The 22,078-nt window shown below is 43.2% G+C and overlaps 2 protein-coding genes across 4 annotated transcripts; both read left to right on the top strand.

Annotated features, from left to right (window-relative positions):
- The first annotated feature begins 1,468 nt into the window (after positions 1-1,468).
- Positions 1,469-4,228, top strand: LOC113425865 (transcription factor HES-5-like). Its single transcript, XM_026688147.2, has 3 exons — positions 1,469-1,605; positions 1,769-1,949; positions 3,355-4,228. The coding sequence occupies exons 1-3, from the start codon at positions 1,540-1,542 to the stop codon at positions 3,609-3,611; spliced, it is 504 nt and encodes a 167-aa protein (XP_026543932.2). The 5' UTR covers positions 1,469-1,539; the 3' UTR covers positions 3,612-4,228.
- A 3,017-nt stretch (positions 4,229-7,245) lies between these two features.
- TNFRSF14 (TNF receptor superfamily member 14) lies at positions 7,246-21,533 on the top strand. 3 transcript variants are annotated; one of them, XM_087944687.1, is made up of 9 exons: positions 13,301-13,446; positions 13,864-13,972; positions 14,982-15,107; positions 15,575-15,733; positions 16,653-16,743; positions 18,007-18,179; positions 18,953-18,969; positions 19,658-19,773; positions 20,998-21,533. In XM_087944687.1, the coding sequence occupies exons 1-8, from the start codon at positions 13,402-13,404 to the stop codon at positions 19,757-19,759; spliced, it is 822 nt and encodes a 273-aa protein (XP_087800813.1). In that variant the 5' UTR covers positions 13,301-13,401; the 3' UTR covers positions 19,760-19,773; positions 20,998-21,533. The 3 variants fall into 3 exon arrangements, with proteins under 3 accessions (XP_087800814.1, XP_087800813.1, XP_087800812.1); XM_087944688.1 differs by lacking the exons at positions 13,301-13,446; positions 20,998-21,533 and adding an exon at positions 7,246-7,618 and having other exon boundaries at positions 19,658-20,732; XM_087944686.1 differs by lacking the exon at positions 20,998-21,533 and having other exon boundaries at positions 13,305-13,446; positions 19,658-20,732.
- The last annotated feature ends 545 nt before the right edge of the window (positions 21,534-22,078 follow it).

Here is a 22,078-nt window from a genome sequence, read left to right as displayed (position 1 = left end):
GAAACTCAAGTCAAGTGAACATTTAAAATCTTTTCTTTTATGGACACTGAGAGCATTTGCACCAAGACAAATTCCTTGTGTGTCCAATCACACTTGGCCAATAAATTCTATTCTATTCTATTCTATTCTATTCTATTCTATTCTATTCTATTCTATTCTATTCTATTCTATTCTATTCTATTCTAATTCTATTCTATCCTGTTCTATCTTATCCTATCCTATTCTTATTCTATTCCATTCCATTCCATTCTATTCTATTCTTAACTATTCAATCCTATTCTGTTCTATTTCCATATATTCTATTATATTATATTCTATTCTTCATTTGTTATATTTATTCTTCATTTGTTCTGTTCTATTCTATTCTATTCTATTCTATTCTATTCTATTCTACTTTCTATTCTATTCTTAAAATGTATCACAGGTATCATTGACTGGCACTGATGGTGGATATGGGTAGCTGCCAGCATACTAGGTATCGAATAATTATTGTTGTTATTGTTATTATTAATATTAATATTATTAATCACACAGTCAGCCACATGTTCAGACTGGGTTTGGCCTTTTTGTCTACCTATCGAGTCCTTCCCAAGGACCTGGCACAGGCAAATTATTATTATTAATTATGTTGTTATTTTTGTTATTATTATTATTATTATTAATAATATTCCCTTTCCTGCCAACTCAGGCACAGGGTTTGAGACAATTTCACCTGGCTGAACAGCCTCTTCTGTAGAAGAATGTATGCAAGATTTTTTTTTTAAATCACACCTTCTCCCCGAACAGCTAGCTTTCTCCCTGCGGGGACTTGTGCTTCCCTGCAGAAAGAAAAGCACAACAAAAAGAAAGAAAGAAAGAAAGAAAGAAAGAAAGAAAGAAAGAAAGAAAGAAAGAAAGAAAGAAAGAAAGAAAGAAAGAAAGAAAGAAAGAAAGAAAAAGAGAAAACATGTTTGCAAAAGCTAACACAGCAGGCCTTTTTTTCCAAAATACGGACATTTATTAGGGGGGGGGGCTTTATTTTATTTTATTTAAAAAAACACACACACCTTTCATGTCATCTCAACTATTTATTTATTTTTAAATGGCTGCGAAGTGCGCCTTAGGAAGGGTGGCCATCCCTCTCGGGGACCATTCCCAGCTCCCAACTGTGTGCTTGGAAGACCTAATCCCTAATTTTTTGGCGTATCTCAAGATTCTCCACCTGCTCTCTCTCTCTCTCTCTTTTTTTTAAAAAAGAGAGAGAGAGAGTCATTATGTTTTATTGACCACTGACAGGAGCATGGAAAACAAGCCTGGAGTTGTTGGTGTTTTTTTCCTCTCCTCCCTCTTTTTTTTTTAATTTACCCTGTTCTTTTCTTCTTCTTTTTTCCCCCCCTACCGCTCGATCCTGATTGGCTGAGGAGTGTGGGAAACTCCGAGAACGAAGGGACTCACCGCCCTGGATTCAGGGTATAAATATGGTGATGGGGAAGCTGTGGGTTTGCAAACAGGAGGGTTATTATTAGGTTCCCCCCACCCTCCCCGGGTCCAATTTCCAGAATGACGCCTGCCAACCTCATGTTCGTGGACCAAAAAAGGCTGCTCACCCCTAAGGAGAAAAACAAAGTAAGTAAGGCATCCCAAAAACGTTTTTGTTGTTGTTGTTTTTTGATAGAAAAAGGAGGATGGTTTTTTTTTGAGCGGGGCTTAATTCTGCTTTTCCTTACGCGCCTCCTTTCTTTCTCTCTCTCTCTCTCTATCTCCCTCTCTCTCCCTCCTTCTCTGGCAGCTGAGAAAACCCATGATCGAAAAAATGCGCCGGGACAGGATGAATAGCAGCATCGAGCAGCTCAAACAGCTCCTGGAAAAAGAGCTGCAAGGCCAGCAGGCCGGTTCCAAGCTGGAGAAAGCCAACATCCTGGAAATGGCCGTCAGATACCTGAAGCATCAGAACAGGGTGCAGGGCACAGGTGAGTCAAATCCACCAAATCTGTCAGAATAGGGCTGGGAGGGACCTCGGAGGGTCTTCTAGTCTGACCCCCTTGCTCAAGCAGGAGATCGTGTACCGTCTCAGACAAGTGGCTGTCCAGTCTCTTCTTAAAAGCCTCCAGCATTGGGAGCACCCACAGCTTCTGGTGGCAAGGAGTCCCCCTGGTTAATTGTTCTAACTGTCGGGAAATTCCCTGTTAGTTCCAAGTTGCTTCTCTCCTGGGATTAGTTTCCCTCCGTTCTTCTTCTTCAAGAGTTTAAGAGACTTTTTGCTGAAACTGATTCTTGCCCAGTCTGTTTCAGGGAGCCAGCTATGCCCAAAGCTGAGATATCCCCTTCCCAAAACTCACAATTTTTTTTCTTTCTGTTGATTAGAAGAATTAATCAGTGTCATGGCTTGCTTCCAGAAATGTGTGGCTGTCCCCCACACTGGAGGGTTTTAAGAAGAGATTGGACAACCAGTTTTTTGTGTGAAGTGGTAATAGGGTTTCCTGCTCAAGCGGGGGGGTTGGACTAGAAGACCTCCAAGATCCCTTTCGACTCTGTTACTCTTCCCGCCCCCCCATTTGGATCACGGCTGTGCTGAGCCCTCAAGTGCCTTCCTTGGGATAATTTGCTTTGGGCCAAAGGGCTGGATGGCTTTGTTTATTTTTACTTATCAGTTTATGAAATGTATTAGGTGCCCATCAGGGGCATGTAGGCGGCTTATACAACAAGGTATAAACAGCAGTATGTAACGTGAAAGTTTTAAAATGATAGGTTTTAAAATGAGAGAGAGAGGAGAGGAGAGGAGAGAAAAAGAGAGAGAGAGAAGAGGAGAGGAGAGAGAGAGAAGAGAGAGAGAGAAGAGGAGAGAGAAAAGAGGAGAGAGAGAAGAGAAGAGAGAGAAGAGAGAGAGAAGAGGAGAGAGAGAGAGAAAGAGAGAAAGAAGAGGAGAGGAGGGAGAGGGAGAGAGAGATAAGAGGAGAGAGAGAGGAAGAGGAGAGAGAGAGAGAGAAAGAGAGAGAGAGAGAGAGAGAGAGAGAGAGAAGAGGAGAGGAGAGAGAGAGAGAGAGAGAGAGCATTAAAAGGAGCAAAAGAAGGAAGCAAAATAGAAATGGGATGGAAAGAGCAACTTCTACTAACCACTAACTAACCCTGATGGGGTTCAAAGCACCCTCTAACACAGAGTTCCCCAAACTTTTTTCTTTCCTTAACTTCAAACCGCTGATCCGAAAGCTTAAATTAACTCATTTTCAACACCCCTCATGGGTCCCCAAAAGAAAACAAAGAATTTTGTCCCATTTGTGGGACCGTTTACCCAGTGTTGAGCCAATGCCTGAAAAACGGGGACCCTTCTCCCCTTCCCTTCCCCTGGAGACCAACTGCATCAAACTTTGCCCCCAGGGCCTGCTCCCAAGGAGAGGGAAGTGGATTTCCAAGAAGGCTACGCCAGATGCCTTCAAGAAGTCTCCCGCTTCCTGCTCCTTCACAAAGTGCAGCCCCAGACCCAGAAGAAGCTGATGTGCCACTTTCAACACGTCCCCCTGCCCACTCTGGAGTCTGCCTTCGCCTCGCAGCCGGCTGCGCGTTGGAAGAAGCCACCCAACCCCAAGAAGAACATCTGTTCTCTTTGGCGACCATGGATGGAGTCAAGTCGATGATGAAGATGTGGAAGGACTTTCTCTCCTTCTCTCTCTCTCTCTCTCTCCTTTGGATTTATTCTCTGGCCTCCTCTGCTTCTTTCTTTCTGGTTTTGGAAAGTTTGGAAAAGGGCGTTCCTCTCTCCCCTCGGGAGGGGAGGAAAAACACCCCGTTATTTATTCTCAAGAGGGGAAGCAGAGAAGGTGAGGTTGGGAAGTGGGACCAGTGGGGAAAAAACCCAGGTGGAAACGGTGCGCCCCCCTCCTAGGATGAGGCGTGTCAGGAACCTGGTTTCCCTCCTGCTTTGGCTTTAACCAGGTTTTAGCTGGTGGGAAAGGTAGCTTGGCCACCCGCTAGGAAATGGGCGACGAAAGGGGTGGGGTGGGGTGAATTTTCACCTTTCTGTAAGGCAACCCCTAAATCTTGCTTTATATTAAAGAGAGAGGGTTGCTGGATGCGTGGATGTCATACATTTGGAAAGTAAGGATGATCCTGCGTTGTTTTTTTTGGGGGCGAGGTGGGGGAGTTGGACGTTTGAGACGAGGGTTTGTTGTGTCTCATTTGGGGGTGTTGGTTGTGCAATTGGCATACTGTGTATGTGGTTGGTTCGAGAAAATAAATACAGATGTGAAAACTACCCTGCGTGTCTCTTGTTTCTGGGGCTTCGTTTTTGGGGTGCTGTGTATAGGTGGAGGGAAGAAGTTATAAATAAATATTCTCTCTCTCTCTCTCTCTCTCTCTCTCTCTCTCTCATCTCATCTCTCTCTATATACTGTACATCATCTCTCTCTATCTGTCTATCATATCTCTCTCTCTATCATCTCTCTCTTTTTCTCTATCATCTCTATCTATCTATCATCTCTCTCTCATTATCTCTCTATCATCTCTCTCTCTCTCTCTCTATCATCTCTATCTATCTATCTCTCTCTCTCTCATCTCTCTTTATCATCTATCATATCTCTCTCTATCATATATATATCTATATATCTATCTCTCTCATCTCTCTCTCTCTCTCTCTATCTATCTATCTATCTATCTATCTATCTATCTATCTTTGTCTGTGAGTCAGACTTTTACAGTTGTTTCAGTTTTAAATTTGGGGCTAGCCTACTGCTGTGCCAGAATGCCACCATTAATGTAATAATACATTCACTATTGTATATATATGCATATATAAATACTCCATGGGTGGTTATATCAACAACAACAACAATAATAATCTCAAACCATCTGAAGCAACCCCGGCATTGACAAAATCCCCACCGGTCAGTTGCAAAAGGCAGATTTGACTCAGAATAGCTTCCATTCTGCAACGAGACCTTAAAAGACCATCAAGCCTACCCCAGATCCTCAGGAAAGACTCATTAGGTAGACAAAAAGGCCAAATCCAGTGTGAACATCTGACTGTGTGACCAGCCGTAACAGAATAACAGAGTTGGAAGGGACCCTTAGAGGTCTTCTAGTCCAACCCCCGCACAAGCAGGAGACCCCAGACCACATCAATGGGGAACGGGGTGAAAAACCTCTCCTGAGCCAGTCATTCATTGAACACCTGGACATTTATAGACTGTATTGAAACAAATTATATTTATTTATAAATTAAGTATTTATACTGGTGTTTGCAAAAGGCTGAAATCGCAGCATCTCACTCCTGCCCTCTAGTGACCAGAGGTGGAATGAAAGACCTGCAAAGCAAAATTTCATTTCTCTTACATTTATTTAATTTCAGCCCTCCCTCAAAAAACGCACAGACAGTGTCCTTCTCCCTCTTTTTACAATAACCCTGCGAGGTAGGCCACGCTGGGAGAACATACCCTTAATACTTTGAATTTTAAAACTCCCCCCCAGTTTGCTGGAAGCTTTGTGAGTTATTCAAACATCAGAGAAAAAGCTCTACTGATTTTAATTTTAATTTAATTTAATGTTCATATCAGGGATTTTCAATTCAATGCATGGAACGTGAAGGATGTGTGTTTGTGTTTATTTTCATAGTCATAATCTACACTGAAGATGGTGTTTGATTTCATTGTACGAGGTGAAATGACAATGAAGTAAATGAAACTAAACTAAACAGTTTTAAAAACAGAAGTAACTGCAGGGCAGGGGGAAACCAAAATTGCCTGTTTTCTATGAAAGAAGCTGAAATCTCCATATATTTTTTTTTTGCATTCAAAAAAAATTCTCCCTGCTGTGTCAGCAACGTTGTTTTTTTTTTTTCTACCCGCCAATCTGAAGTGCTGGGAAAGGAAATGTTATCTCAGCCAAGATTTTGAGGCAAAGGCCAACGTAGGCAGAAAATGCATTTAACCATCTCCGTTAAGATAAAAGAGTTGAATTTTAATTTCAGTTTTTAAGCAAGGCACCAATGTGTAGAGGGACGGCGATACCAGCCGAAGGAGTATATAAATTAAAAAAAATTGAATTTTGTTTCTATTCTGGCCTTGGGAAAGGCTCCCTTGAAAATACTAATGGTTTTCCTATTTTTTCAAATGATGATGGGGAAAAAAAACTTGAGGAAGGGGGACAGGAAAAAAAGATGCTGAACATGTTTTTCCTGTAGAGATGAGTCTGTTAGAGAAGTTGATTGAAAAGTATAATAAAAAATCCAGACGGGGTGCTAAAATTAAGCATTAAAATTTAAAAAAAAAAGGATGCTGATGAAGAAACGGATGGAAAATTACACCCATTTATCATCCTTTTCCACCAAGGAATGAATAACACTAGGAAAGAATGCAAAGTTTTGACCACGCTGCATATAATTTCCTTCTGGCACATATTTCAGTGTTGAATGCGTGTCTGGATTTGCTTCCAGTGAAAAGCCAGAAAATAAATATACATACATACATACATACATACATACATACATACATACATACATACACACACACACACACACACACACACAAAACACACATATATATATTTCTTAAGTTTTGGTACTTACATGTATGGCATTCAGCTTTGTTCGGGTATTTTCCCACGTCATTGTAGTTGTGCTTTTAAAGTTGTAGCAACGTTTCGGCAGAATCTCATCTGCCATCATCAGAATTCAACTCCCAGAATTCCCCAGCCAGCAAGGGTGGCCTTCAATTTCCAACTCCTGTCTGCTCCATTCGGCAAAGATTTGAGGATGAAGCAAGGTCGGCGAGTCCAAAGTTGGCTGTTTGCAGCATTGACTCAGAAGGGACCCTAGAGGTCATTTAGCCCAACCCGCTGTTCAGTGCAGTATATCTGAATACCAAAACTGTATTCTCATCTCACGTTGCACCCTAAATAAGAAAGTCCCCCACCACCACCCCAAAAAAACCCCCAAAACAATACAGGTAGTTTCTCGACTTACAACGATTCATTTAGTGACGCGATGCCCCTTTTTTTTGCAACCTCCTGACCAGGAAAGTCCACGGGGGGAAGTCTGGATTCGTACCACTGATTTAAAAACAGAAGTGATTCACTTTGCAGAGGGGTTGCCAGAAGAACGTCTCGCTTAGCGGCGTCAATTCTGGGCTCCATCGTGGCCGTAGGTCGAGGACTAACTGTAACAAAACACAAGGATGAAAAAAAAGAGCCAGATTAAATATCCTGAGCCGGTTGGAACCAGTTTCAAGGACGCTTGCTCAACAATAAATCGCTTTCTATACACACACACACACACACACACACACACACACACAAAGGAAGGAGCCAATCCACATCAGGAAATGAGTTTGCCTGCGGGGTGTGGAGTCCCAGGGAGAATTATTTTCATTTTCACTTCAACTTTCACACCCAAAAGCTCTCGAATCTCTCTGGCTGGGGGGAGGAAAAAAAAAAAAGAACCTTTTCCCCCCAGGAAACCCACCCGAAGGAACAAATCCAGAGGAATTTCTTTTTTAAAAAAAAAAATCAAACTGTTTGGGATGCCGTGCAGTCAGTCGAAAATGCTGCAAGTTTACTTGGTCCGGATCCAAAGCAAACTTCAGAAAGACTCGATCCTTATGGCTTTGTCTCTCTCTCTGGGATCGCTGTAATCGGTTGGAAAATGTCCCTGGTAAGTCCATGATGGAAGGGAATCTATCTGTCTGTCTGTCTGTCTGTCTGTGTCTATCTATCTATCTATCTATCTATCTGGGGGAACAAAAAGTATGAAAATGTCAAATTTTGCACCGGGTGGATTTAGAAAATAAACATAAAAAGATTTTAGGTGGCTCGAGACTTTCAAGAAGAGACTGAACTGCCATTTGTCAGAAATGGTGTAGGGTCTCCTGTTTGGGCAGGGGGTTGGACTAGATGACCTCCAAGGTCCCTTCCAACTCTGATTATCTGCTTCCAAGACAGGAGGGTCTGTGTCCCACCCACCTCCCCCTCCTCCCCCCTGGCTGGCAGAGATCACCTTTGGGGAGGCAAGCAAAATATGGACACCCACCCCCCCAAATAAAAAAATGCCCCCCCCCAATCCTCAACCTGTTCTTAGAGGGAGGGGTTCAAATGGGCAGCCCCCAAATGCAGGAGGAGGGGAGAAAATGTACGATTTGTGTACTTTTAAAAATAAAATAAAAATTAAGGGTCAGGGTCTCAGATTGGGGGGATGACAACTGAGGGGGGGCACAGCAATGGTTGGGGGGGTTAAATTTGGGAGTGGGTGGGGTCAAGCAAAGTGGGAGGGGCTACATATCACCCCTCCATTCTGGTTTTTTTTTAATCCCTTTTTCAGATGCTTTTCAAAAGGTGCTTCTCTTTTTTCCCTCTCCCGTTTTATTTGTTTTATTTATATTACCTGTAAAAATTCCATTTCAATTTCAAACAGCGTGTCGTCTGGGCACACCCTTTTTTAGGGCACCCTAATCAAAATACTTACAACAATACTCATCACAATAACATTCATACTAGAATACCAACCCTATTTAACTTGCCTACTTTAACCAACCTCTGTTTTCACATTTTGTCCTTTTGGTTCTGTCCCTAACTTCTGTTTTTTTTATTATCTAACCATTGTTAAAAATAAATCCCATATCCGGAAATCTTCCTCGTTGCTGTTGTACCGCTAATCCTAGCTGGTTTAGTGAGGAGCCTTTTCACAACAATCCTGCAGAGTAGGCTGGGCTGACATTTCTAGATCTCTGGGAAGCTATTATTTTAGTTTATTGATTGATAGATTTTAAAGCACCGATCTTTAAATTTTTCAAAAAATGGCCAACTGCCTTGTAATATATCCCCCTTCCTCGCCACTTCCCTTTAGTTAAAGCGAAGAGAAAGCAGAAATTAAAATCCCAAATTGTGATTAAAAAAAAAATTCCTTGCAGAAGTTTTAAAAGAGAAAGGAAGAGAATGATCATAATAAAAAATCTTCCCCTTTTTCGTCAAGTTGGGATTTTTATTTTTTGGGGAAACGCCTTCGCCGAAAGAAAAAAAACAGACATTTAAAAAAAAAAAAAAGCCACAGGTACTGAGCAGGTGGGAAATGGAAACCCCAAATAATTGCTTATTTTTTTATTTTTGCATGTCTCACTTCTTGTCCTGCGAGTCTGCACTTTAGTGCAAAAGTCAGGTGGAGAAAGGAGGAACAAATGAAAATACCGGTGGTGTCACAATCACAAATTTTCTTTTCTTTCCCACCTGTGCCATCTTACTACGGACATATTTCGGTGGGTTGAAGCGAGGCGGTGTTCAGCCTCCTTCTCAGCTTTCCCTTTATGGAATGATGGGACTTGTAGTCCAGCTGTATCCGAAAGGTGCAGCATCCTTGCTGGCTCTGAAATCCTGTTTTTCCCGTCGGTGGGGAAAAATTGCATTTTTAAAAAGTGGGAAAAGTTGGCAGGTTTCTTCTTTCGCCAATTTGGATACATCTAGTTGTGTTTGGATTTCAGTGTTGTTGTTGTTTTTTTAGGCAAAGGGGATGTTTCAGATAACATGTAACAGATAATCAGAGTTGGAAGGGACCTTGTAGGTCATCTAGTCCAACCCCCTGTCCAAGCAGGAGACCCTACGCTATTTCTGACAGATGGGAGTCCAATCTCTTCTTGAAAGTCTCAAGTTTCACTTTACAAGTTCCTGTAATGTTTTGCTGCTGGCATTAAAATTAAAAAAAAAAAACCAGCAATAAAGACGCCTACGACGTGGTAGAATTACATTTTGGCTCAAAAAGTGGAGTGCATTGGCCTGTATTTTTCTAGGTTGAATATTCACGGTTTCCTTGAAAGGGGAATTGAGTCAGCGAAAGGAACAAAACTGCTGTTTGAAAAACTGTTTGAGACACGTTTTTTGCTAATTTAGCTAAAGTGTTAGAAGTTTTTTTTCTCTCTCTCTCTCTCTTTCTGGCAATTTCAATCTGACTCAAGATAGACCTTGCCTGAAAATGCATCGCGAAGCCGCTTGCTAAGATCTACCTGGTTCATTGCCAAAAAAAAAAAATATTTTTTTTTTTGCAGCAAAAATGAAAAGAAAAAAAAAAAGCGACAATCTGGGCGAGCATTTTTTGGTCAGAATAAATAGATAACCTTTTAAGTGACTGTCATGTTCCTTTAAGGAGAGTTCTCCACTTATGAGCCCAAAATTTATGCTTGCTACCGTGTTTCTCTGAAAATAACTGGAAAATAAGCCCTAGCATGATTTTTTTCAGGATGCTTGTAATATAAGACCTACCCCGAAAATAAGCCCTAGTTAAGATAGTCAGCCAGACAGATGCATTTAGTACCGTATTTCCCCCTAACCGGAAAATAAGCCCTAATGCGTCTTTAGGTACAAATGTTAATATAAGATCTGGTGTTATTTTTGGGGAAACACGCTAAGTGAGACATTTGCTAAGTGAGTTTTTAAGACCCTTTCTTGCCACCGTTGTTAAGTGGATCGCTTGCGGTTTGTTAACTTAGTAGCACGGTCCTTAAGTAAATCTGGATGCCCCATTGGTTTTGCTTGTCAAAAGGTCGCAAAAGTGGGGGGGGGACCCTGCAACCGTCGTAAATACGAGTCAGTTGCCCCAGGGTCTGAATTTTGATCCCGTGACCACGGGGAGGCTGTAAGGGTTTTAAGTTTTAAAAAAATACTTGTAAGTCCCTTTTTGCAGCGACGTTGCAACTTAGAACCGTCACTAAATGAACAGCGGTAGGTCAACCTTTCGTCTGATTTGCTTTCCACGTTAAGCTGATTAAATTTACATTTTTCCTGGCTCTTTTTAAACCTGCGTGGCCCTGGTTGACCCTTAGTCAAAGTAATACTTGTTGTACCTCCAAAAAGTGGAATTTGAGGCTGCCCGCGGTTGTGTAAACCTGTTAGCTAATGTTTTATGCAATTATTACAAGATGGCGATTGTATAACAGTTGTTTGCACATAGGAGGAATTTCCCAAGTGTTTTTTCTCTTCTTCTTATGGAAACATGGAAAATTAAGATCCCTGCCAACTCTTATGTCCAAATCCTTGTGTAAATTTTAAAAGCCTCTTACAGTAAGTTAGTTCTGTGCAGGGTGCCTTAGAAACAAAGGGAAGGGAAGGAGGGAAGGGAAGGAGGAAGAAGTAAGGGAAGGAAAGAAGAAGTAAGGGAAGGAAAGGAAAAGAAAGAAGGGAAGGGAAGGAGGAAGAAGGAAGGGAAGGAAAGAAGAAATAAGGGAAGGAAAGGAAGGGAAGGAAAGGAAAGAAGGGAAGGAAGGAGGAAAAAGGAAGGGAAGTTAAGGGAAGGAACGGAGGAAGGAGGGAAGGAGGAAGAAGCGAGGAAGGGAAGGGAAGGGAAGGAGGGAAGGGAAGGAGGAAGAAGTAAGGGAAGGAAAGAAGAAGTAAGGGAAGGAAAGGAAAAGAAAGAAGGGAAGGGAAGGAGGAAGAAGGAAGGGAAGGAAAGAAGAAATAAGGGAAGGAAAGGGAAGGGAAGGGAAGGGAAGGAGGAAAAGGAAGGGAAGTTAAGGGAAGGAACGGAGGAAGGAGGGAAGGAGGAAGAAGCGAGGGAAGGGAAGGGAAGGAGGAAGAAGAAGGGAATTATATTTTTTATAATTCGGGTTGGTTAATTGTTAACCTTGTGAAAGTGGTGGATTATTAATAGGATCCTTTTATGATATGAATTTTTTTTTAACTCCCTTAACTGGGCAGATCGATGCTTGCAACGTGAAGGAACAAAGGTTCTTTCGGGATGGGCCGTTTCCAGTTTCTTGACTTCCTTCTGAACTCTCTCTCTCTCTCTCTCTCTCTCTCTGTGTGTGTGTGTGTGTGTGTGTGTGAGTGTGTGTGTGTGTGTAGAGCTGGCCTCCATCAGCTCAGAGTGACTTGTGAAGGGGAAAAAAAAGACCTTTTGAAGCGTTTCCAAGATCGGAAACCCAGCGGGGTTGGCTTCCTCCCCTCCGAGCTTTGCAAATCAGCCACAAGCTGCAGCAAAAAGGTTAAATAAATGTAAATAAAAGTTTGTCTAGCTGGGAAGAGCCAGGTTAGCCCGGCCTCCTCCATCATATCCAGGAATATGGTTGTGCCCTTGCCAAACCAAACACAAATATATCATCTGCTGTGTTTATTAGCCATTTCCTTGAACTTTAGCTCTGGAAAGAAATAATTCATACACACATAGACACGTTTCCTCAGCTATAGTTGTAGCAGAGAGCAGGCGCTTTCTCATAATTGCAAATAGTTCCCACCCTATAACACAATTCATTTAGTGACTGTTCAAAGTTGCAACGGCCCTGAAACAAAAGGGACATGGGACTGTTTATTATGTCAACATCTCCGTGTTCGCGTGATCAAAATTTGGAACCTTGGCCCCTGAATCATATTTATGACGGTTGCAGGGTGTTGGGCTCAGATAATGTACCTTTGCGACTTTCAAGGTTCGGTTCTTTCCTTCCAAGGAAAGGAAAGGAAAGGAAAGGAAAGGAAAGGAAAGGAAAGGAAAGGAAAGGAAAGGAAAGGAAAAAGAAAGGTAAATAATGGAGAGGAAGGAAGGAAGGAAGGAAGGAAGGAAGGAAGGAAGGAAGGAAGGAAGGAAGGAAGGAAGGAAGGAAGGAAGGAAGGAAGGAAAGGAAGGAAGGAAGGAAGAGAAGGAAGAAAAAGAAAGGTAAATGAAGGAGAGGAAGGAAGGAAAAATGAATGATAAGGAAGAAAAAGGTAAGTGAAGGAGAAGAAAGAATGAAAGAAGGAAGGAAGGAAGGAAGGAGGGAAGGAGGGAAGGAAGGAAGAAAGGAAGGAAGGAAGGAAGGAAAGAAGGAAGGAAGGAAGGAAGAGAAGGAAGAAAAAGAAAGGTAAATGAAGGAGAGGAAGGAAGGAAAAATGAATGATAAGGAAGAAAAAGGTAAGTGAAGGAGAAGAAAGAAGGAAAGAAGGAAGGAAGGAGGGAAGGAAGGAAGGAAGGAAAGAAGGAAAGAAGGAAGGAAGGAAGGAAGGAAGGAAGGAAGGAAGGAAGGAAAGAAAGAAATACAGTCTTCTAGTCCAAGCCAAATCAACGGGGAAGCCACATTCCCATAACAAACATGGCAAGAAAAATCACTTCATGCCTGTCTTGCTTAGCAGCGAAAATTTCAGCTTCCATTATGGTCGTAAAGCCGAGGATTAACTGTAAAGACCCAAGAAGGCGGCTGTAATAAAACTGAGCTATCAACAGATAAAAAAAACCATGTTGGGGCCTCCAAAGATTATTTCCTGTTGTAGACCTAAATATATACACTGTCTTGGGAACTGCAGATGGGGATTTTGAGAAATTTGGAGAAAACAGCTGCCTTGTTTGCTAAACCTCAGTAAACATTAGGGGAGGGGGGAAAAACCCACCATCTGGGAAGGGAGGTCCAGGTCCAGGCAGAGACAGCCGAGAAGAACAATTCAGAATTTAAAAAAGTCATAGCCATGAAATTGAAGAATGAATGAGAACGAATGAGAATTTTAAGTCAGAATTTTTTTAAAAAAGAAGTGGAGATGGTAACGATATCAAACTACTTTTCTTTCCCTGTATTTATCTTCCGTACAAACATAGCGGATTCGTTGGAAATAAGAACTGGGATGAATTAGGAATTTGAAGGGGTTTATTTTGCAGGCAAGGTCCAACAGAAATAGGCGCGTTACGTCGTGTGAATTCTGCTGAATTGGGCAAAATTGCGAATCAGGTGAGGAGCTAAGCAAAGGAGTTATTTTTTTCTTCTTTCTCCTCCTCCTCCTCCTCCTCCTCCTTCCTCTTCTATTTTTTCCCTTTCTTCTTCCCCTTCTTCTTCCCCTCCTTCTCTTCCTCCTCCTCCTTCCTCTTATTTTTCCCTTTCTTCTTCCCCTTCTTCTTCCCCTCCTTCTCCTCCTCTTCCTCCTCCTCCTCCTCCTCCCCCTCCTCCTCCCTTTTTATGAAAGGTGCTTCACGTTGCCTTGGTGATCCACTTGCTGCTCCTTCCGGACGCCTTTTCCTGTGAATCGTGGGAATACTCCATCAAAGGGGAGTGCTGTCCCAAGTGTAGCGAAGGTAGGTTAAAGGGTCTCTGTTCTGCGTGGCTAGAAGGAGGACCGAAGAGTGAAAGAAGCAGGTAATTGTAGCAGGTTGAGCTGAGACTGAACGTAGAATAAACAGAGTTGGAAGGGACCTTGGAGGTCTTCTAGTCCAACCCCCTGCTCAAGCAGAAAACACACCAATTTACATAAATGGTTAGAACAGAATATTCTATTTTCCACATTCCCCTAATCACAATGTTTTTGACAATGGATTTTCTTTTGGGGCAGGGGGTTGGGCTAGTCCAGGGGTTGCCAACCTTTTGGACCCCAGGGACCACCAAACTCATAATTTTAAATCCCAGGGATCACTAACCGGTTCTGTGGGTGTGGCCTAATTTGTGGGTGTGGCTTGGTGGTCATGTGACTGGCTGGGCATGGCTTGTATGTAAATATTATAAAAAATTATATAAATATTGTTTTTTTATATAAAAAAAGAGCAACTTTTACCCAAAATCAGGCTAAGCAGGCAGGCAGATTGAGTTGCTCACAGAATCATTCAGTGATCTATCTATCTGCCATCGGCTACCTGAGTCTGTCACATAAAATCTGCTTGCCAAGAGTCTGCACTGAATAACAGAACCTTCAGTCCTAAGGGAGGTTCGCCTCTGCTTAAAAGCAGAGCCGAAGATCTAAAGACTAGCTAGAAAGCAAGAAATCCAACCATTTCCTGCTTTCTAGCTGATCTAAATCTCCTGGCACAGCAGAACAGCTGATAGTCGGAAAAAAGGAAAAATAGCAACTTAGCAGGAATGGGTGGGGAGGGTTGCCCAGGGCCATGTGGGTGGCGCAGCCTTGTGTTCCTGCGCAGCCTGGATTAATTGCTTTTGGGGGTGTGTGTGACATTTCTCTTTGGCCCACCAAAATTTTCTTGGGGTCCACCAGTGGGCCGGGGCCCACCGGTTGGTGACCAGTGGGCTAGACCACCTCCAAGGCTCCCTTGCAGCCCTAGGATTCTGTGATCCTTTTCGATCTCTTCAATCTAGGACAGCGCGTTTTAAGGCATTGCACCAGGGCTACCAATACTGTCTGTGTTTCTTGTGACCCCGGATGGTTTACAGAGCACCCAAATGGATTGAGAATGTGTTTGAAGTGCCGAGAATGTTCTCCAGGTAAAGAAACAAACCGATCGACCTAACTAACAGGGAAACTCTGGGTGGGATAGCTCAAGTCGAGAAAACTAGTTTCCTGGTATTCCTACAATTTTTTTTTAATTCCTCCCATCTTAGCCACCAGGATCATATCAATAGCCCTTAGACTTATATGCCACTTCACAGTGCTTTCCAGCCCTCCCTAAGCAGTTTACAGAGTCAGCCTTCCCCCCCTCAACAATCTGGGTCCCCATTTTACTGACCTCGGAAGGACGGAAGGATGAGTCTACCTTGAGCCGGTGAGGATCGAACTGCTGGTGGTCTGCAGAGTTAGCTTGCAACTCTGCCTTCTGACCCACCACGCCACCACGGCTCCTTGGGGACAATACACCATGAGTAGATTTAGGGCTCGTGGGTGAGGTGCCTCTGAGTCAGGCTATAGGACCTCAAGAGGGCCTTTGGAGAACGTTTGTCATTCTGCCTTGCAGGAAATCACATGGAAGTCAAAGAGCGATGCCACTACACGAAGGACGCGAAATGCACTTGCCAGCCGGGTTTTTTCTGTGCCCACCAACTGGAGGTGGATTCCTGCGATGTTTGCAGGAGGCATGCAACCTCTCCTCCTGGTTTTAGGGTCACGCAAGCTGGTAAGACCCCCCCCAAGAGGTGATATCGGGGCTCCTGATCCTTTTTCTCCACCAAGAGGCTCTCTTAAAATTCACTTTTGCATATAACAGAATATCAGAGTTGGAAGTTCTTTGGAAAGGAAAGGAAAGGAAAGGAAAGGAAAGGAAAGGAAAGGAAAGGAAAGGAAAGGAAAGGAAAGGAAAGGAAAGGAAAGGAAAGGAAAGGGAGAAGGGAGAAGGGAGAAGGGGAAGGAAGGGAAGAAGGAATGGAAAGGAAAGGAAGAAGGGAGAAGGGCAATGAAGGGAAGAAGGAAAAAGGAAAGGAAAAAGGGAAAAGGGGAAGGAAGGGAAGAAGGAATGGAAAGGAAAGGAAAGGAAAGGAAAGGAAGAAGGGAGAAGGGGAAGGAAGGGAAGAAGGAAAGGAAAGGAAGAAGGGAAAAGGGGAAGGAAGGGAAGAAGGAATGGAAAGGAAAGGAAAGGGAAAGGAAAAAGAAAGGTAAATATAGGAGAGGAAGGAAGGAAGGAAAGGAAGGAAGGAAGGAAGGAAGGAAAGGAAGGAAAGGAAGGAAGGAAGGAAGGAAGGAAGGAAGGAAGGAAGGAAGGAAGGAAGGAAGGAAGGAAGGAAGGAAGGAAGGAAGGAAGGAAGGAAGGAAGGAAGGAAGGAAAAATGTAGTCACTGAACCAGTAGTAACACTGGTTGAATCCCACCACTGCTACCACTGTCATAAGTACATGCCAGTTTCCAAGCACCTAAATGCGGCAATGGTCGTAAGTGTGAAAAAACGGTACATGGCCCGTTTGTAACTTTTGAACCGTCACTAAATGAACTGTCATAAGTCGAAGACTTCCTGTACGTCAATCCGTTCTTCTGGTGCTGGCTTTTCTCGGCGCTTAGACAATCCAAGAACCCATCAAAATCTTTTTTTTTTTTTTTTTACAGGCACTGAAATTAACAATGTGAAATATGAACCCTGTCCTCTGGGAACATTTTCGTTGAAAGAAATGTCCCCTTCTTGCATCGAATGGACCAAGTAAGGCTCTTTCAGCTACTCCACCTTGTTTGAAATGGCATCTTCTTTAAAAAAAAACACTCTTTTTTTCCTTCTCTTCTCTAATAATTCCCATTTCCTTCAGATTAATTAATGGATGCCGTGGCCCTAAATAATCCCCCCTTTCTGGACTCCTGTTGGCCACCTAGCTAGATTAAATGAGCCGCGGTGGCACAGTGGTAAGAGTGTGCAGTACAGGGGTGGGATTCAATTGTCTTAACAACCGGTTGTGTGGGTGTGGCCTAATTTGTTTGGTGTGGCTTTGGTGGTCATGTGACTGGCTGGGCGTGGCTTGCTGACTGGGCATGGCTTTGGTGGTCATGTGACTGGCTGGGCGTGGCTCGTATGTAAATATTATAAATATTTATGTAAATATTGAATTTCGCTACCGGTTCGCCCAAACCGTGGCGAACCGGTAGTAGCCCACCCCTGGTTGTAAGCGTGAAAAATGATCCTCAGTCCCATTTTTCAGGGCCTTTGTAACTTTGAACGGTTACCGAGTGAACCATTGTCAGTCAAGGGCTACCTGTGCTAATCAATTAAAAAAAAATACTCCTGAACTGGAAGACACACCTGTGTAACAGAAGGAAGTTGACAATGAATTTTGGACGCCTTCTTTATCTCCCCATCCATCCGTTCAACACCTACTGCAAAGAAGTTGTCTCATTAACTCACCCAAACTCTTGGCTTCCGGGGTCCAGAAATGGCATGGAAATAGAACTTATGTGAAGGGTCCCAATTTTGAAGATCAATACTCATCAGGAATAAAATTGAATATATTTTGTCTCCATTCACCATCCCTTTATCAGATGGGTCTGACTAGTATCCCTCCCTTTCCTTCCGTTTCCTTTCCTCCCTCCCTCCATTCTCCCTCCCTTTCTCCTTCCCTTTCTTCCCCTTCCCATTCCTTCCCTTCTACTTCCTTTCCTTTCCTCCCTCCCTTCATTCTCCCTCCCTTTCTCCTTCCCTTCCCTTTTCCCTTTTCCCTTCTTCCCTTCCTTTCCTTTCTTTCCCTTCCTTTTCCTTCCTCCTTTCCTTTCCCTTCCCTTCATTTCCTTCCCTTCCTTTCCCTTCCTTCTTCCTCCTTCCCTTCCCTTCTCCTTTCCTTCCTTTCCATTCCTTCTTCCTCCTCCCTCCCCTTCTCCTTTCCTTCCTTCCTCTCTTCCTTCCTTCCTCCCTTCCCTCCTCCCCTTCTCCTTTCCTTCCTTTTCTGTTTCCTTCAATGTTTCTTCCCCCATACCTCAGTTGCAGTGAGAAAGGCTTGATCCAAACACAAGAAGGCAGTGCAACCTCTGATGTGGTTTGTGGGCCACAACCACCAACGAAGCTTGCGCTCATCTTAGTTCCCGTCTCCATTCTGCTGCTGATCTTCACCATAAGCCTCATAGTTTGGAAAAAGAAAAAATGCCTGATGAAAGGTAAGTAGGCGAGAACAGCCCTGCCAATCCTAAAAATAACCTCCATGCCCATCGGAAGAACTATCGACAATTGGTCAGTTGGGCCTCAGGGAAACCTCCTGGGCGAAGCAGTAAGACAGCGAAGGGGATCCCGGAACGGCTGATTGTTGGAACAGCTGATTGTTGGAACAGCTGATTGTTGGAACAGCTGATTGTTGGAACAGCTGATCATCGGGAGGGGGGAAAAACCTTAAGGAGTGACTGGGTGGGGGAGAATGCAGTCAGCAATGTCATGCATGTGCAATAAGGATTGGCTGGGCGGAGAGGGGTGGGGCCAGCCAGGGACACGATTTGCCGATTCTCCAAACTGCGCCGAATATTATCCACCGGTTCTATAGAACCGGTCCGAACTGGTAGAATCCCACCCCAAGTGAACCCCTGTAGTGGATAAGTTAGGGATGCCATCGTTAAGCGGATCCGGCTTCCCCATTGACTTTCAGACGGTCGCTAAAGGGGGAATCTCGTGTCCTTGGGGCACAGTGATGGTCGTAAGCATGAAACAGTCGCCGAGAGTCTGAATTTTGATCTCATGATCATGGGGCTGCTACGGAGGTGTGATAAGTGGTCCGAAGGCACTTTTTTGCAGGCCGGTTGTCGCTTCAAACGCTTCGAAAAGAGGGAAGGATGGAGAATGGTGGGATTTTTTTTTTTTTTTGCTAGTTTATCATTTTAACGTTTGGTTAAAAAGAGAATGCATATTTCTAAAAAAAAAAAATTCTCTTTTTTGTTTGCAGCCATCGGCAAAAATAAGGTAAGTGGGAACTGTTATTATTATTTTAATGTCTTCTTGGGAGTCGATAACTTGCTTTCATTTCTCACGGTGAGAAATTAAATTCTCCCACTCTGAGAATGCGGCTGTAAGATTTAAAAATAAAAATCGGCCGTAAACACACACACACACAAATTTGAGGTCCCCTTCATTCTGTTCCTCAAAGCAGCGACCCCGAGGGAGCAGTCACAAAATGGCGGGGAAGCGACACAAAAAGAATTTGGGGGAAATTGAAAAAAATATACAAAACGCAAGACCCCACTTGGGTTGGATTAGAAGCAGTCAGTGATATTTGTGATACATTTTTAAATGTTCAGTTGACTGATTTTCATGTAACAACAACAACAACAACAACAACAACAACAACAACAACAACAACAATAGTAAAATCCATTAACGGAAGCTATAGGTTTCCTATCTCTTAAGAAGCTGGATTGTACCCCACTTACGGGGGCAGTTTAATTCAGTTTTCCTGCACTCTGTAGAATGTTGGACTTGATGACCTTGGGGGACCCCCTCCCCCCTGGTTCCCGAATTCCGTGATTCTTTAGGTCTCCTGAACCAAAGGCCTTAATGAAGGTTCTGCCCTCCCATCTAATTCTAATTGATAAAGGTGTGCCAATTCTGAATTCATTCTAATTTTTGACAAAATCATTTCTCACGGTTTTAGGCAGAAGAGGAGCCGTATTATCCGGGGCCAGAGAAGGAATGCATGGTAAAACCCATACAGGAAACTAACCCGAATATTGGACAGCCGAGTTACGCAAATTGATGAGAGGCGACAAGGTTTGCAACACTACCCACTTGTGTGTTTATGGTGGGGGAAAAAAAAGGTCTCCAAAGACACGGACTTTAGTGGATCCCATTGGGATCTGTTGGAAAGGATCCTTTTTTCCAGTGGGCCAAGATGAAACACGTGTGGATCTAAAGACGGGATCTTTTCTCTTCCCAAGGAAGGGAAATACTGAAGAAGAACACTACGAAAAAAATAATAATAATAACCCCCACACACAACAAGTTCCACAATTTTTCTGGGTCTCTGGCCAATGTCGGGAGTTCTCACAGCATCCGTGAAAAAGGATTTATCAAACTAGAAGGCCTCCGTTAAATAAATCTGGCTTCCCTGTGAGCTTTAATTGCCAGTAGACCGCAAAGATGCTAAGCATCTGATTTTCAATCATGTGACCATTATAAATACGAGTCCATTGCCAAGCGGACTCCATTTGAAATGCTGCAACGGTTGTAAAAATGTGAAAAGGGGATCAAAGATCCCTCTTTTTTTTTTCAGTGCCTTTGTAACTTCAGTCACTAAACAAACCATCACAAATCCAGGACTCACTGTACAGACACATTTTCTTGTGGGTTTGGAAGAGAAAACACATTGAAGGGCTTTTGAAATCATCTGAACACAATCGATCCTCTCCCAAGTTCCATGCAAAGGACTTAGTGGGTTGTAGGGTTGGCTGCCTCCAAATGTGCCTTAGTCAAAGAAAATGACCCCCCAAAAGAGGAGTATTTTTGGATCCTTATTGGGCCAGGCCTTGTTTCTTCTGAATCAGGTGAGGTTGTGTAGCGTGACACAAATCCGTTTGCAAATCTAAGAGACCCATAATACAGGATAGAAATTGCCTGCGTGAATCTGTCCTTTGGATGGCATTTTGTTTTGTCGTTCTCTACTCCTGATTCTGTGACCCTCCAAAGAAGAGAGGCCAGTGTGTGGGATTCAGACGGTTCGCACTGGTTCAGGAGAACCGGTTGTTAACTTTCTGAGCAGTTTGATGAATTAGTTGTTAGGAAGAAATCCTTAGGGCAGAGAACCGGTTGTTAAATTATTTGGATCCCACCACTGTGGACAACAGTTTTCGACTTATGAACAGTCCTTTTAATGGCAAAAGTCTGCCTTGTGTCAGGGGGAGCGGGAAGGACCTATGGAAGGGACAGATAGATCCATCTGTGGACGTATTACGCGAGGGACTGTCATGACGCAAGAATGACAGGTCTTCGTCACAGGTCTGCAGGCAGAAGTTTGGACGGTCATCGGTCAGAAATATTCTCCGGTGGCATTGCTACGAGCCAGTGGGGGATGGGCGTGGGCAAGATGTAGGACCTTTGTGTGAGTGGGTGTGGGTGTGTATCCAGCTGGCATTTACACTGTTTGCTCTAAGATGAGTGTACAGCACAATCCTAAAACCAGTCGCAATATGTTTAAACAAAAGGACCAGCTATCAAAAATCTGCAATAGTTCTCCAAAATTGCAAGGTGAATACTTCAGGCGATGATGGATTTAAAACACTATGTGGTGTTTCGCAAACCGTGGTCGCTTGAGGTTATGCAGACTTCAACTCCCAGAGCTGGCTGGGGAATTCTGGGAATTGAAGTCCACATATTTTTCAAGTGGCCAAGGTTGAGAAACATTGCACGAGAAGATCTATTGCTGGTTTAAAAACAGCCCCTCCGGGCACATATTTTTTATACTATCCGATCTTTTTGTTTTTCCTTAAACAAATAAACGAATGACTAAATGGATTTAAAAGATTTCCGATCTTCCTTGAACGAGAATTTCAAATCTTGGCACGATAAATGTTCTCAGGATACTGGAATGAAGTATCTGTGCTTTCCCCTTCCTGTAATTGTTCCTTGGCTTAATTAGCACATCCCGCCCTTGAATTATGATCACAATTGAGACCAAAATGTCTGTTGCTAAGACAGACAGTCGCTGTGAGTTTTGCCCCAGCTTTTTTTTTGCCACCGTTAAGTGAATCACTGCAGTTGAGAAATTAGTCCTTAGTCGCTTTTTGTTGGCGCCGTCGTAATTTTGAACCATCCCTAAACAAACTCTTGTAAGTTGTGATACTTCTACACAAATAGAAAAAGAAGGGATGGGACCTGTGTTGAGGTTCGTTTTGTAATTTTGGTGAAGTCATCCGATTCCCATGCATGGGAAAAATATTTCCAAACTTTGGAAAAGTTCCCAAACTTTTTTCTTGACTTTTTGATCGAGAATTTCGAGGCCTGGCCAGGATTCTCTCCCATGTTGGAGGAAAACCTGAAGAAAGCTTTAGTTGTTCCTGTTCAACTCTACCGACGAATA

The sequence above is a fragment of the Notechis scutatus genome, chromosome 16 (assembly GCF_049901735.1).
Source record: "Notechis scutatus isolate UNSWTSFEM ecotype Mainland chromosome 16, rNotScu1.2, whole genome shotgun sequence".
In the NCBI taxonomy this organism is placed as follows: domain Eukaryota; kingdom Metazoa; phylum Chordata; class Lepidosauria; order Squamata; family Elapidae; genus Notechis; species Notechis scutatus.
Note: the sequence above shows the minus strand (reverse complement) of the source record. Positions and strands in the feature narration are given on the sequence as shown.